General features: G+C 42.4%; 1 protein-coding gene across 4 annotated transcripts in view; it reads right to left on the reverse strand.

Annotated features, from left to right (window-relative positions):
• Positions 1-16362, reverse strand: part of RALGAPB (Ral GTPase activating protein non-catalytic subunit beta) — a 68599-nt gene that overhangs the window by 23459 nt on the left and 28778 nt on the right. For 2 of the 4 annotated variants that reach the window (XM_071760084.1, XM_071760081.1), the window contains 9 exons: positions 14821-15022; positions 13279-13446; positions 12067-12181; positions 11826-11973; positions 9233-9297; positions 8455-8587; positions 6999-7132; positions 4429-4611; positions 2291-2442 (listed from right to left, as the gene is read on the reverse strand). In XM_071760084.1, the coding sequence (XP_071616185.1) occupies positions 2291-2442; positions 4429-4611; positions 6999-7132; positions 8455-8587; positions 9233-9297; positions 11826-11973; positions 12067-12181; positions 13279-13446; positions 14821-15022 (1300 nt within the window). The remainder of the gene's footprint in view (positions 1-2290; positions 2443-4428; positions 4612-6998; positions 7133-8454; positions 8588-9232; positions 9298-11825; positions 11974-12066; positions 12182-13278; positions 13447-14820; positions 15023-16362) is intronic. The other 2 variants (XM_071760085.1, XM_071760082.1) reach the window with 1 other exon arrangement.

A 16362-nucleotide genomic window follows, 5' to 3' on the forward strand; every position in this document is an offset into this window, starting at 1 on the left:
TTCAGAAAAATAGACATGAAAATGTACAGAGATGGATACTCTGTGCAGAATCCATTCTACAGAATCCATTTCTTTATTATCGTTATAACCTAGTTTAGAATCACAGAGTCAGCTGGGTTGGAAGGGACCTCAGAGCTCATCAAGTCCAACCCTTGCTCCACTCCCCCCGTGGTTCCCAGCCCATGGCACTGAGTGCCACATCCAGGCTCTTTTGAAATATCTCCAGGGATGGAGAATCCACCCCTTCCCTGGGCAGCCCATTCCAATGCCTGATCACCCTCTCAGTACAGAAATTCTTTCTAATGTCCAACCTAAACCTCCCCTGGCACAACTTGAGACCTCTTGTGCCCTCTTGTCTTGCTGAGAGTTGCCTGGGAAAAGAGCCCAACCCCCCCCCCTGGCTCCAACCTCCTTTCAGGGAGTTGTAGAGAGTGATGAGGTCTCCCCTGAGCCTCCTCTTCTCCAGCCTCAACACCCCCAGCTCCCTCAGCCTCACCTCATAGGACTTGTGCTTGATAACCCAGGGTATAAAGATACTAAGATATATTTCAAAGCATGAAAACCTGTACCTTTCCACAGCTTTTATAATTTAATTCTTATAAGACGATTATAGATAATTAGAGATAATCATCCCTACTTAGCCCACAGGCAAGGCAGGCAGACATGGTAGATGCACATTACATTTGTTTTTGCTTTCTTCCAGTACAGACTACATTAACCTAAAACCCTTTCAGAAGGACCCAGGATCACACAAGCCTCAGATCACACAGCTGCCATAGATGACACTTCCCTGGGAGAAAACCTTCAGGTGTGGTCCAACAGCACCCACAGCCTTGGAAGGGTCCTAGAAGTACTGACTGAAATCCTCTGAGCTTGTACAGGTTGTGCCCAATGTTACCAGAAATTGGAAACGTCCATGACAAGAACCAATAGTGGGAATTGTCCAGTGTCAGACTGAAGATCTGGGCTACAAGGATGATCAGGGGATTGGAGCATTTGTCTTGTGAGGAAAGGCTGAGAGACCTGGGGCTGTTTGTTCTGGAGAAGACTGAGTGGGGACCTTATTAATACTGACAAATATCTGAAGGGTGGGTGTCAGGAAGGGGCCAGTCTGTTTCCAGTGATAGGACAAGGGGCAGCTGACACAAACTGTTCCACTTCAGCACAAGGAAAAACCTTCTTACTGTGAGGGGGAGTGAGCCCTGGCCCAGGCTGCCCAGAGAGGTTGTGGAGTCTCCTTCTCTGGGGACTTTCAAGATCCATCTGGATGTGTTCCTGAGTGGCCTTCCCCAGCTGATCCTGCTGTGGCAGGAGAGTTGGACTCAATGGCCTCCAGAGGTCCCTTCCAAGCCCTTCCATTTCATGCTGGGATGATCTAACTCAGGACTTTATCCCATCACCCAGACCACAAAGGTACTGAAGTCTTCTGCACACACTTTTGCACTGTACTCAACAGTTTCACCTCTCTAAATGGAAAGAGGCACTTTTAGGCAAATGATAAAGGTTTGTCCACAAGTTCCAATGCACAGCTGGTTTTACCTTGGCAATTATACAGTCAGTTTTACAAACAGTACAGTTTATAACTATTTTCTTGCACAAAAGAGCAAAAAAGAAAGCAGCTATTGCTATTTGCAAAACATGTTTATCCTCCTCAATCTGTGCTGTCTACCAGCATGCTGTTCATCCAGTAAAACAGTGCTTTTCAGCTTCTCTGGAGCAAATTTCAATTTTCCTCTCTCTGTGCTTCCTCTCCCCAACTCAAACATTCCCTGTTACTGCATTCCCAGCAGAACCTTTCCAACACAGGAAGCAAGCCCAGGGCTGCCTGTGCCACCTTCTGTCTGCTGCCTGTGCCATCCCTGCTGCCTGTCACTGTCCCCATCAGGGTGGGGAGGGTGGGGGCAAGGAAAAGAGGGGTGGAAAGGCAGGATGGTCACTGGGTGAGGTGGGAGACAGAGGGAAGTGGTGTCTGCAGAGAGGACTGGCAGAAAGCAGAGGGCTGCAGGAGGGTTTGGGTTTTGCTCTGAAGGAACAGAACCACTGAAAAGAGACTGGCTCCTTCTTGACAGTAATCACAGGGATTTTTTTTTTTTCCCCCCATTGAACACCTGTAACTGGAGGGGAACACAGCTGAGGCAGAGAACAGGACAACCCTGCCCAAAGGGCAAAACAGAGGGAGAGTTTTGCTGACTTCTCAAAAGCTCTTGCTAGAACATTGAGATGTCACCAGCTGGGAACTTCAGAAAAGGAGATGCTCAGCACAGTGACCATGAGCTGACAAACCACATACCATGTCAGGGTAGCTTCAGCAGCATCCTTCACTCTCATGGATGCAGGGTTTGGCTCCTTGTCTCCTTTGTATTTCACTTCTTGTTCACTGTTTTTGGATTTGCTTCCTGAAATGCCCAGCTCCACAATCTCCAGAACCTCTTTTAAACAATCCTAAAACACAAGAGGAACCACTTTAAAGCAGGAGTATTCCAATAAATGTCCCCAGGACTTCAGTGAAACAGTGATTTATTATTCATTAAAATAAAGTACTGCTGGCAGTATTACCTCAGAAATAAAGGCAGATTATTCTAACAGTCTTGTAACAAGACCATATTTACTATTGGAATGGTATTTTCTCCCTCTAGAGATGCCTACTTAAGTCTGTATTCTAATGGTAGAAAAGTGCCCTAAATATATACACACAGTATATTCCATTACAAATGTGCAAATCTGCCAAGAGGAGTACTAAGAGTGCAACTGAAAAACTTAAACATATTTAAAGAGATAATAAATAAATTTCTGAGACTCTGCAAAACTTTTAATGAAGTTCTAAGCACATTAAGAATGAACTCATCTGGAAAACCCGAAGAAATCCTTTTCCAAATCTTTGAATTGTCAACAGTTTCCTTAAGTAAATTATATCATGGTATCTAATTTATCAAGAGAACAGTAAGAGTACTCAGATACAGAGCAAAGCTCCAACAAATCATTCCAAGAGAGGCCAGCACCCAGCAGAACCCCAGGCATGACTCACAAGCTTTGCTCATTGCACAATCAGCCACTTAAAATACTGAGATTGCTGCAGGAAAGGTTCAAATCTCCTGGCCTTGAGCTATAGAATAAAGAAAAGTGCTCTCCTGAATAAATAACTGACTAAAACCTGAACAACTGTGACTGGTTTTTACCAGCAGGAAGGTGCCACCACCAGGATTCTATGCCTTGACCTTCCTCAGGTTCAGAATTGATGCAGAAAAATAGGTGAAGAGGAAAGTGAAAGTTTTCTGACAGCAAAATCAGTCAGAATGGAGATGCAAAGCACGGCCATGAAGAACTACAGAAGGAGTTCACAGTGTTGCCTTGTGAAACTGCAGGTGAAATTCAAAGCACATAATGTCAGGCACCTGGAAAATCCCAATTCTAAACCTTGGAAATGCAATGAAAGGTTCCTGCTGGACCAGGATGACTCAGGAATGAGCCACACAGTGCTACACACTGTGTACAGCATATGCTGGACACTATCTCAAAAGGTAATGGTAATAAAAATTACAAACCTAAGAAAATAAAGCATTATGCAATGGAGTAATCCCATGCTGTGCCACACCCAGGGACACCATCCTGTCCTGCTCACCTACAGCCATTCCAGTATCCCAGAGTGGGTACAGAAAGCATCTGAAAGTTCTGCTCGTAGGTTTTTAATTAGCACTTATTTAAAAATATGCATATTTTAATATTTGCTACAGAATATAGGAACAAAATACAGATATGCAAAACATTCAATAAAACCCACATAAAAATATATAATACAAATTGATATACATTATAAATAAAATATAGAAAACCAACCAAGCTGACTTTGTAAGGTGACCAACAATGAAAATATGCATCCATAAAACCAGGTTATTTTAAAAAACAGCAGGCCAGAAGGCTGTTTGGAAACATGCAACTCATTTCCTGCTCTTTTCAAGCTTCTGAAGCAAATTTCTGCCTTGATTGAGGTTTGCTCAGTTTCTGCAAAACTGTTTCCTTGGTGAAACACTATGATTATCAAAACATTAGCATCTATTAAGTCTAGAAGATACTTTAGTCAGGTAACAGCTGAGAAATGAGACATGATTTTCAGTGAAGCTTATCTGCAGCAGGTAGCTATGCTCTGCACACAACATCCTTTATTTCTCTTTTCAATTTCTGGGTTTTTTTGGGTTCTGTATTATTCTTTTTCCAGCTTCACAAAGCAAGAAGAAAGAGCAAGGCATTCTAAGAAATATGAAAGGTAATTTGAAAGTCAGAAAACATTCTTGGTGGATAAAAAGCCCGGATCAAAACTCAAAACCATTTTGCAGAGAAAGTAGTTCTGAAAACGAAGCAAAACATATGGAACTGTTGGGAACAGACAGGTCAGGGATTATAATTTGGAGTGCTCAAAATGGAGAGCCTTACCTTCTCATCCAGCATGTCTGGGTGCTCAGTGAGCCAGACACAGAGGCACTGGAAAGCTGCAACAATCATGGAGTGAAGGTCCCGGGAGTGGAGCGGGGCCGGGCGGCTGCACTGGTACACGATGTAGCTGCAGACTGAGCTGATGGCTCTCTTCCTGTCAGAGGAATCCACCACCACCTTCACCTGGGCAAAAGCAAACAGCAGAGGATGAGAATTCCCCCACAAAAAATCCTTATCGGAGAAGAAATGGTTTTTGAAAGCATTTCAAAAGGCAGTGTTCAGAAACAGGGAGAAAGAGTGACCTCGTTTATAATTACAGCTTAAAAGCTGTAGGTGAAAACATTGAACAGGGATGGATGTAAAAACTTAAAGGTAATAAATGATGCATTAAGATGCCACCACATCCCATGGTTCCCAGGACCAGAAGCTGTATCAATATGGTTTGACAAGGAAGAAATTGCAAGCTGAATAAATTACTATTTGATAGTTATTTTCAGCAAATACCTCTCTCCTCCAGCTAAAGAAACCCACTTCATATCTCTAAGAACCCACTCACTGCCAAGTCTGCCTTCCATCAGGCTTCATTCTTCTCACATCCCTTCCCACTAGGCACATTTTGCCACCACAGCAACTTTCCCCAGTGAGAAAGGGACAAAAAGCCCTCAGACAAGTGGACTGGCAAAAAACCCCATATCCCCTGTCTCAAAACTCACAGCAAAAACCCCTCAGCTTCTCTCCCACCTGAGGGCTTCAGGGAAGAAGGCTGCAGAGCAGTGGGTTGGTGAAGAGGCATGAAGATATACAGCCTAAAACTAAAGAACTCCATTTCTCTTCTCTTTTCTTCCCAGCCTGTGACTTGGCTCAGCTCAGTTAAAGACAGATTTTTCTACTCTATAGCATTTCACCTTGCCATACAAAGCTTTTAAGGTGCAGGAAGGTGGATGGCCTTGCTGGTGACACTGGAACCAGAAAGCTGCAGGGGACAACTCAGAAGAAGGCAGCAGTTCCTGCAGAAGTGAAAGATCTACAGCAAATAGAATCTCCTCAAATTGAGCTTATCAAAAGCAGGCTGGTGAACCAGCACTCCTGCAGGAAACAGGATTTTTGAATTTACCAGATCTCACTAAAAACCTGATGCTGAACAGCCCCAAGACAGGGCAGCCTGTAACCTGGGAAGGGCTTTGGGCACTGTCACCTCCAAAGCCACAGCAGAACTGGTTCTCCACTCTACAGCAGGAGGGGATCTCTTTCTACACTCCTTGTTACAAAGGGGAAAGATAGCCCAGGAACCCCAGAGGAAGAATTACCTCAGCTGTAATATTAAATGTTAACCTGGGTAGGTATTTGCAAAGATATTTTCACATTCCCATTTCACTGCAAGCCAAGGGAAAAAAACAACCAACCAACCAAACCAACCCAACTCACAGCTGGCTTAAACACAGAAGCTGCAGGAACCCCTGGCTCTGTAGGACCCAATAAATACACTAATGCATTGCAGACCACTTCCAAATGCATCCCTCACCTCCTGTTGCTGCAGTGTAATAATAACCACACAGTCCAACACTGGTTGGTGCTGACTCCATACTCTAAAGAATTCATGATTCATTGGATTTCATGGATTACAAATATCTGTTGAGTTTCTGGGGAATATGGCAGGAAATGCTGAACTGTCACTGTCATCCCAGCTGCTGTAAATACACTGGACTATTACTTAACAAATGTCATGAAGTTCAGCTTGGGGACAAGAGCCCTTAAGTAGAAAAGGGTATTTTACTTCTCAATTAAGAAGCCCAGTGGCTTTAGTCCAGTTATTTGCTGCTGAATCAAGGCACTGTGAGTGATAAAGCTCAGAAGGTGACACCTTTATATTAGAAATACACTGTATAGCTCAGAAAACTATTTCTAAAATGAGATGGAAGGGCAAAAGCAGGAACAACACTTACAAAAGAATCAAGAAAGTTGAGTAAGACCAGAGCCTATTTGCAGTCTGCCAGCTAACAACAAAATCTCATTTCTAAGCTGGTTACACAGTGCACAGACACTGCCCATCAACACAGCAAAGCTGAGAGTCACAGGGGGGTTGGAAATTAATGATCCAAGTCCCTGTGCTGCCACTGGAAGCTCAGTGTCAAGATTTTCCTCAACAGTGCAGTCTAACACAACAGATGAATCCTCTGTAATGTAAAAAACAAAACAAAGCTCATAACCAGACACACGTGGGAATCCACAAGAAAGGCTGGGAGCAGCCAGCTAGCTCAACAAATACAGCCAGAATCCTAGAGCAGAGCCAGGTGTACCTGAACAACCCACCCACAGCTTCACTTTCAGCCCATGGGTGTTCACGGGGCACACAAGGTGTGAACCAGAGAGCATTTACACCAGGAGGAGATGAGGTAGCAGAGGGGTTACTTCCAGTTCTGGTGCCCAAGCACAGCATTTGCTGGCAGACCCAGACATCTCTGGAGGCATGACTTTCACCTAAGCAGGACTATAGCCACCCTTTGAGAAGAGTTCAGAGCATACAGAACTTTCTGAGAAAGTTCATACAGAACTTGCTACAGAACTCTCACCTTTGCCAGTCCAGAGAGAAGCTCCAGGGCAGCCAGAGAGATGCTCATGTCCTGTCTCCACTGGGAGTTGAGTCTTTGGGTCACCAGGTGGATGCTGCGGATGAGGAGCCCAGCAGCTGTATCTGTATGAAGAGCTAGGATATAACCCCAATACCACAGGCCACAGGGAGGGAAAATAACTAAGCATTAGTGACAATAAGCAAAGCACAGCCACCAAGACAAAGCAGCCACAATACACACATAAAACAACATTATGCACAACCCAGAATCTAGAATGGAGTTGGACACTTTTGCATAGGTCAATTCCCTCATATACACCACCAGACATTACACAAATACATTCAGACCAGCTGATCTCTATTTTGCATCTTTTTTTTAAAAAAAAAGATATTTTGGATAATCCAAATAGAACCAGAAAACATTGTTTTCAGGTTTTTCATGTTTGAAGCATACAGCTTCAAATTCTTTCAATAAGTTTCATACACCCTTACCTGGTATGCATAGGAGACTTAAAAAATGCAATAAAATTAATATATTAAAAGTATCTTTCAAGTTATGTCACAGTAAGTCAAATATTTAAAAGATCTTTTTTAACCTTATACTGGGATACTCTTACAAATACTTGTCAATGAAAACCCTTATGAATTAAACACACAATTCAAACATTGTGCTGAAAACTAGACAGAAGTCTTTCCTCCTAATGTCCCTTCTCAGTTATAGAATTAAGGGAAAATGTCAACCTAAGCTACAATACAATAGAGGTGAGAAGGTGACCTGTTATCACATTTATTTGGTCAGCACCAGTTAAACTGAAGATGACCAAAGGAGCAAGCAAATCCCAGGGTCTCAACACTGGACCACACACAGTTTTAGCAGAACATGGGTTTTATTACAAAGATTCAAAAATGCATGTACAAGACAGCAAACTGATGTTAATGAAGAAATTCTTGTTATAACAAATGACAAACTGCAAGCATTCTGATGATTTCCTCTATAAAAACAGGAGTCCCCCAAATGTTCTTCAAATAGTTTCAGAAAAGGTGCTCCAAAAGTCAGGTAAGCAAATTTGATAGCATTCCAAATGCTACCAAACCCAGAAATTAATACCAAAAAGGATGAAGCAATTAACTTGGTGTACATTTGTCCCATTATTGTTCAGGAAGACTAAATGTCTTCAGCCCATGATGAAGTTAAAGTTTGCAAACACCTCCTTTTTCATATACTTTGACACTCGTGTTTTTAAAATGTTCACAGTCCCTTTGCAGGAATAAACCCCAACCAACTAAAAGGCAACATATGAGCAACAGACTGGCAATAAACAAAGGGGCTATGCACTCTGGGTTCAAAACACCCCTGCACGTTAATGTATCAGCCAGAATTAGGAACAGAAACAAAACACAACAAACATCACTGGCATATTATGACAGTATTTTTTTCTAGAAGAGTTTCTCCTTACCATAATCCCTCAGAAGGGCCTGTGCTGGTCTCTCACTGTCTGGTGTTGTGGGCTCTGTGCTGCCTCCACTTGCAGTGCTAATGCCACTGTTGGTACGACTGTGGCTCTTGAAGAGGTTATTTTCACCACCATTCTGCAAATCAAAAGCCCAGTTTTGAGCAACAAGATGAGAGAGGAAGGACAGTGGGTTCAGAGGAAGGCCAGGGGGCTGGAACACCTCTCCTAGAAGCCAGGCTGAGGGAGCTGGGGGTGTTCAGCCTGGAGAAGAGGAGGCTCTGGGGAGACCTCACAGTGACCTTCCAGTGTCTGCAGGGGCTCCAGGAAGGCTGAGAGGGACTGTGTGCAAGGGCCTGGAGTGATGGGCTGAGGGGCAATGGATTTAAATTAGAGAGGAGCAGATCTGGATTGGATGTGAGGAACAAGTTCTGGGCCATGAGGGCAGTGGAACAATGGCACAGGGTGCCCAGGGAGGGGGCTGAGGCCTCATCCCTGGAGATGTTCAAGGTGAGGCTTGAGGAGGCTCTGAGCACCCTGATCTGGGTGAGGGTGTCCCTGATACTGCAGGGCTTGGACGGGGGGGACCTTGAGAGGTCCCCTGCAGCCCAAAATAATTTCTATGGTTTGAGTTGAGGTCCCTGTGCCAGAGGATGCCCTCAGACACAATGGAGCAAACCAGATGCTCAGCCCTCCAGACCCTGAGTGAGCACCTTACAACTGCAGATAAAACAGGTAACAAATTCTTTCTCAAATGGGGAGTTCATAAACAAAAAATACTTACTGTTTCCATCTGACAGCCAATGGCTTCTAACAGTGCTGAATCTTGAACAATATTTAACATTGCACCTAATGAATCAGACATAAGAAGTTAACTAAAGACTGCAGCAGAACATTCACTGCTAAAATTAACACTGCAGCACTGAGGGCCTAACATAAGGGAACCCCATTCTGGCTTGTAAAAACCTGACATTATAGAGTCTTATAAAATACAGGATTTGCTTCAGGCTTAGCCATTCAAAGCAGATGAGGGATAAGATAAGAGTCCCTTCAGCTGTTTTGAAAATCCCTTGAACACAGGGTTTTCAAATTCCTCAGCTCAGAAGGGGTTTTGTGTCACAGAAGGGCTGGAATTGCTCCTTGTCTCCCATCATCACACTGCACTTGTGTGAAACCTCAGGTTAAATTTACCTACTGGTTATACTGATGGATTTACCCACTGATTCTGTGAGTAAAATGATAATATCTGTTAGAGAGCTAAAATGAGCTGCACAGTCCAAAGCTACCTCAAGGGTTACAGAGCTCTGGCCTTGGCTATGTCCCTGCCTGGCACAGAGGCTCCCATCACCAGTTTGGGCTTTAGGAGCCAAAAGGCAGCTGGTGAGGGCACAAAGACACGAGCTTCCAAGTCTTAATCAAATGGCAGCACAGCCAGCAACCTGCTGGAAGATGGAGTAACATCTGGTCCATTCAGCAACCCCTAAGACACCAGCATAAGGGACAGAATTTGTTCTGACACTCATCTGTCAGCAGTGAAATGAACCCCCAACCCACCTCAACTCAAGTTTTATTATCATGAAGACATTTCAGCCTCTGGCCCACAAGGCTAATCTCTACATTATTGGTAATTTATGGGTTTGTAGAGCAAATTAAAAATTGGTTTCATTTCAGTTTGGCTAAAATAGAAACCCAACTTCCTAATTGAGGAGGTCAGTGCACAATCTGAGGTGGGATCCAAGTGGAGAGAATTTCAGTGTACGTTGGCTCCAGCTTCTCTTTTTCTGTGCTTTACTTTCCATCCATGGCAAAAATACTGTATTGAAAAACCTGAAGCTCTAAGTGCAGGAGTAGCCAGCCCTACAGCATCCGAAGTAGCCAGGAGGGAATTTTCTCTTCAGTCTTGAAGAGATAACTACACCCAAGTGTAACATGCTGCTAAATCAAAGCTGCAGATGCATTCAGGGTGTCTTAGGTCAATTAGCATGAACAGTCTGTATCTGCTTGGCAGCATCACCCCCAGATGAGGGTGAAGCAGCAGTAGGGACAGACCTGTATCAGGCTGACACTGATGCACTCAGTGGCATAAATTTTAATCTTTTGCCCTCCCCAGTGACAAGCATTTAGGAAAACACCACTTGGTATATGAAGGAAAACACAGTGTCAAATATTTAGTGAGCAGCTGGAAACAAAACACTGAATTTGTTGAGAAGCTGGTGGCATATGTGAGAATCTCTGGCTAAGCATTTAGTCATGAATCCTCTCCAAGGAAAGCCAGCAGGAAATAACTGGACATACAGAAACAGGAGTTTAACAGAAATACAGGGGAGATGGACTGGGAGGGACTACCATGGGAACAGTCTGTGCACTGACATTCTGGGGGTCTCACTTGGAGGACTGCTTTGAAACCAAAAATATCCTCAGCCCTTCACCACCAGTGGCTGCAAATCATTCTTTCAAATCCTTCTCCTATTCTTCCACTAGTGAAGGAATTATCACAACCTCTGCAAGGAAAGTTCCCAAAAGTCTTTACAGAGTGGATCTTTTTCTCTTCACTGCTCAGGCCATTTTATTTCCCTCTCCTATTAACCAGGCAGGCTCTGTCCTTTCAAACAAGGCAGACACCTCCCACCACTGGCAGACCTGCCAGTCTGTTGCTTTTTAAACATACAAAAAGGAAGGGTATTGTAATTACTGAAGGACAAGAACACCATAATGAGGAAAAAGGCTCTCTAAATAGAGAAAAATAAGATGGGTGAAGGGGTTATAAAAGCCAAATACATTTTTACTGATCTGAAAATACATTCAACTGTCAAGATGATGCACTAGTCAAGTTTTCAGCTTCTACTTTCTGAGTATTCAGAATATTCAGAATAATGTTAATACACTTGCTACCTCAAAGAACAGTTTGTTGCCAAAGTACACTGCATCTCCAGACTCTATTCCAAAGCTTTTGTCTGAGGATTTACACAGTGCTAAACAAATATAAGCTGTATTCTGCCAGTGCTGGACCACTGGTCACCTGGAATTTCTCTTTGTTTCTATGCTCAACTACACCAAAACTGCCTGTAACCCATTAGTCAAGAATCCTTCACAATACTAAAATATTTTTTCCTGGTTGTTCCTAGATATGACCTTTTTCCTGCTAGAATGGTCTTTGCTTCTCTTTCTACTTCTGAAGTACTATTCCACATTTGTAAAAAGAGAGAGATTATCTTAGCCAAAATGTGAGGCTTTTCAAGATATTCTTATAGTTAAAGGGAGATTCATACAGATGACAACCTGCCAGGAATTTCATCTTCTTTCTTGCAAAGAAAAACCTGACTAATAAACCAGATTATTCCAGGACAGATTAAGACAGATGCTTCTGTAACAGTTACCCAGTATCATCTGAGTGTTGTTGGGATCTGTTTCTGTTTGCAAAGCTCCTATAAGTATATTTACAAGTCGCAGCTTCAAGGAAAGGAAGGTAACTGGCTTATCATATGTTGAGCTGTCATCATTGCTGAATTTGCCTTCCAAGACAACCTAAAGGAAAAAATACATTTATTTCATTATCAGTTAACCAGGACACAAAGGAAACAAACATGGAAAAGCCAAACCAAGTGGTAAATTCACTACCTCAGACTTTACGGTTCCAAAGTGATGAGGGAGAGGCAAGAGAGACAGCAAGATGTTAATTGAAGCTCTTCTTAGCTCTGTGGGGTTTACATAGATTTTAAACTTTGAGAGTTCTCTGCAAATCAAAGCATCACACAGTTAATAAAACTTTTCAGAGGAATTTGGAGCCAAATTTAATTAAGTTAAAATTAAATCTACAGCCACCCAGTGGTCTTAAGGAATTAGCAGTATAATGTAGCTGTTTCTTTCTAAGATCAGGATTCTTACTTTGGTTTTTTTTTTTAGGCAGCAACAACACAATGAATTCCATCTCTTAATAACCACCTCTTGCTGAAGATTCTCTACCCCAAATAAAAGCAATGAGTTAATTAAATGATTATTCATATACTGCATCTTCAAAGCCAGATGTTTTGGTCATAAGCTTCTATTGTCTTATTACAACTCAAAGCCACCCAGGACTATCAGAGATTCACAGAACATCTTCACACACATCCTGCAGCAGGCACAAGCTGCTTAGAGAATAGATCAACTTTTGTCAGTATCCACCAGCAAATTTTTTACTTATAAGGCCTATCCAGAAGAAGCAGTGGCTCAGATTTAAGACCAGAACATAAATAATATTTTATGTGTAACTTCAAAATGAAATGCAGTACCAAGACACAGAACATGTGTTGAAGGAGGCATACACAGAGCAGTATTACCTAGCAAAAAATCCAGAAATCAATAAAGCTCTGACAAGTGAGGTTATACCTTCTCATTTAAGAATCAACTGTCATTTCACCAGCCTGTCTAAACCATCCATTTTTCTACTGAATGATGTGTAAGATATTCTCAATGAATTCACTGAAGCAACAGCAAATGATAAATATCCAGTGAAGTTTTACTTAAAAATCAGTAGGCTTTCTATATATTTGAGCTAAATCTCTCCTTTTCCCTAGTCTTACAGGTACTGCTTTCCATCAGTGAATATGCAGATAACACAACTCACATATTTAATTTAAAATAAGCACCACTATTGCTTTAAAGACAGTCACATTAAATAAAATAAAAAATTAGTTTATGAAGTGCTGCTGTTATCACTATCAAATACTTCCACAGTATGGGGTGCACGTTACAGAATTCCTTCAGTGAAAACTAAGGATTGACAGAAACCCCAGAAGATAAACACCTCCCCACATTTCTGATGATATTTAATTGGAAAAAGCAATTTACCTGTCAGGTAAGATGGTTTCAAGAGCTGATATGAAATAAGGAACCACGACATCAATCCCTTTCAGGTCACAGCAGAACAAAGGAGGGGAGTTTAAAATAACACTGGCAAGAACCGGGTGGCAAACAAAATCTGCTATCTGCAAACCCTGAATTAAAAGCATGTAAAATCTGACAAAGAAAGATAAAGATTAAATTATTTGCACATAAAACGCATCATCATCCCACATGAACAAGAACGTGCAGCCAGTGTTTGAGCTTTTCTACATAAAATAAAGTTTTAATATAACTTTATATAACTTTTTTAAAATAAGAAATGTTTACGGGACCGTTCCCCCCAAGTTATTTCAGCACAGGCAAAGGCCTCTGGCCAGCTCAGCAAAAACCCCTCACAGATCATGTGTATTTCCTCTGAAAAGCCAGTGCAGCTCTGTTTTATGGAAACATCTGCCTTGCTGCCATGCAAAGACAGCCCAGATGTTTAGTAACAGTGCTTGGGTTACCTGCTCCTTTCCCTGGGTAAGGAGAGGAGAAAGACTTTAATTTTAACTCCCTAACACAAGAGAAATACTGTGAAATCTTTTGGGGGTAGAACAGGACAGAACATACTGATCACCAATTTAGAGAATGAGACCAAACATCAACAACACTTCAAATGAAAAGGGGTCAGGAAACCCAGCTGGCCAGCATCCTATAGCAGTTTGCTTCTTTTGCAGTTTCTCCTTAGAAAATATTATATCCCCTTTATTTTCCTTTCTTTAAAGGCTTGTAAAGACACAGGAATCTCACTGACTGGGTCAGAGAAACATGAACTCTCTCTACACAACACACTACAACATGCAAGAAATAAAATGGTTCCATCTTCCAAAATGTTTTGATGCCATCTGGGACAAATGCACCTGAACAGATTGAGAGTCATGATTTGGACTTAACTCTCTGCCTCTGGCTGCTGCTGGTTTTTTTGTTGGTTTTATCAAAAACTTTGGATATAAAAGTACCCTATGGATAGGCAAGATAACTTTCTTTTATTAGAAACAAAACTGTAAAAAGAGATAGTTCAGAGCCCAACTGTTTTAATAATGGAATATTAGTGCATGTCAAAGGAAAAAAACCTAAACAGCCCACAAACACAGGCATCCCAGGGTTGTGGTGTCTGACAACATGAGACCTTTCCTGGCCTAATAAAGTATACAAATTCTCATGTCTGCACACTAATTTCTTCCATCTGAACAATACTCAGTGATAAAAAAACAACACAGGAGGCAAGAAAGTATGAAAAAGACAAAGTTCCTTCCAGCTGGGAGGCACCAAGGGACTTTCCTTCAACTGGAACCTGAACAAAACCCAACCAAACCCAGCATGATGAGCAGATTAAAGGAAACCACTTTTCAGCTTAGCCAGGGATCCCCACCAACACCATCTGAAGGCTCACCAAGGTTTTCTGATTTGGCAACACAGGATTCAGACTGTAACTGAATGGTTTGTACTGGGAATTAATTTGCACCATAGTTATACCCATAAAGCAACTGGAAGATAGGTTAGTACCGGGATAGGTAAGCTGGTAATATTTCCTCCCCAGTCTTCTTGCTACAAAATATCCTACACAGTGTCCCGCATGCCTCTGCCCTTCCTGCTTCATAGTTGTCTGGGAACTCGCTGGCATCAAACATGGGGTTGGAAGCCATTGTGTCTGTGGACATTTGGGATCCTTTCCGGCGGAATTCCACACTAGCTTGAGTGGCTATAGCTGGGAAAAGGGGAAAAAAAAACAGTGTTTCACTGCTTCTGTCAGCATCTGGAACAGGCTCATGGGATCCTGGACACAAAGATCAAGTCCAATTTAGTTGTTATCATGAAGCTGTTAGTTCATAGATTTGAGTTAGCTCCTCTGTTTAGAAAGTATTTGTGGGTGTTGTTAATTTTTTTTCCTTTATAAGGATGACAACAAGTGACCTTCATATTCTAGAACCTGTCCCAACTTCCTGTTGGGAAGAGAATGCTTATATGCAATAGTAGCTTCCTACCCTCTCTGAAGGACAAGGATCTCCCCTCCCCTAACTCTTATCTCCAGAAAAAAAACCATCCCCTTGCCTCCCTGCCTTAAAATACCAAAACACACCTAGACAGTGGCATTGCTGTGATCTCCATTTTCACCTGACGAACTCTTGTGCTGCTCTGGTCCAATTTTGTTGTATGAACATACTTATTTAAAAAAAAAAAAGCCCAGAAAATTGTAGGGACCCATATCAGAACAAGAATTCTTCTGAAACCCCCTGTCCTGTCCTGGTCCCTCTCTCCTCATGACTCCTGAAATTGCCAACTACCTCTGAGGATCAGCAGCACTGGCCCTCTCCTACTCCCTGTCCCACAAAATGCTCCACAAGAGTCTCTCAGGGGTTTGATGTCACCCAGACAGGATGTGGTTCTGAGGAGCTTTGTGTTCCTCCCTGCAGACAGTTCTGTCAGCCCAAACCAGTGGAACTGGCATCTTTCTAGAGATATTTCTGGTCCCCTTTCACACCTCATGTGCACACAGTGCAGGAGACTCCTTGCTTTGCTGGCTCCCAAAAATGATACATTGCTCACAATGTTTGTTTTTCCATTTTTTTCCTGGACAACTCTTGGATTACTAAGAGCAGAATGAGCACATTCTTTCTTAAGGCCAGGTTGGATGAAGCCTTGTGCAGCCTGGGCTGGTGGGAGGTGTCCCTGCCCAGGCAGGGGGCTGGAACTGGATCAGCTTTAAGGTCACTTCCAACCCAAACCTTGCTATGGTTCTATGGTTTTTAGCTAAGACCAAACTGATTTTCAAAACTTTTATATGCTACAAAATCAAACAACAGATAACGTGTGCTCCTAACAATCACATCAACAGTTCCACCAGCACCAGAGAATTTCCTCTATCTCAAGCCTGGGACACTGGGGAACATCAGGTTCCCAATCAGTCTTGCAAACAAAGGCCCATTAGCACACTGACACTTGGGAACCTTGATAATTTACAAATAGGAGGTTGTTGGTTTATTTTTTAAAGTAAACGTTCTAATGACAAGTGTCTAATTTTTTTTTCTTTAAATTTAAGCTCCTGTT

Source organism: Heliangelus exortis, chromosome 16 (genome assembly GCF_036169615.1).
Source record: "Heliangelus exortis chromosome 16, bHelExo1.hap1, whole genome shotgun sequence".
NCBI lineage: Eukaryota > Metazoa > Chordata > Aves > Apodiformes > Trochilidae > Heliangelus > Heliangelus exortis.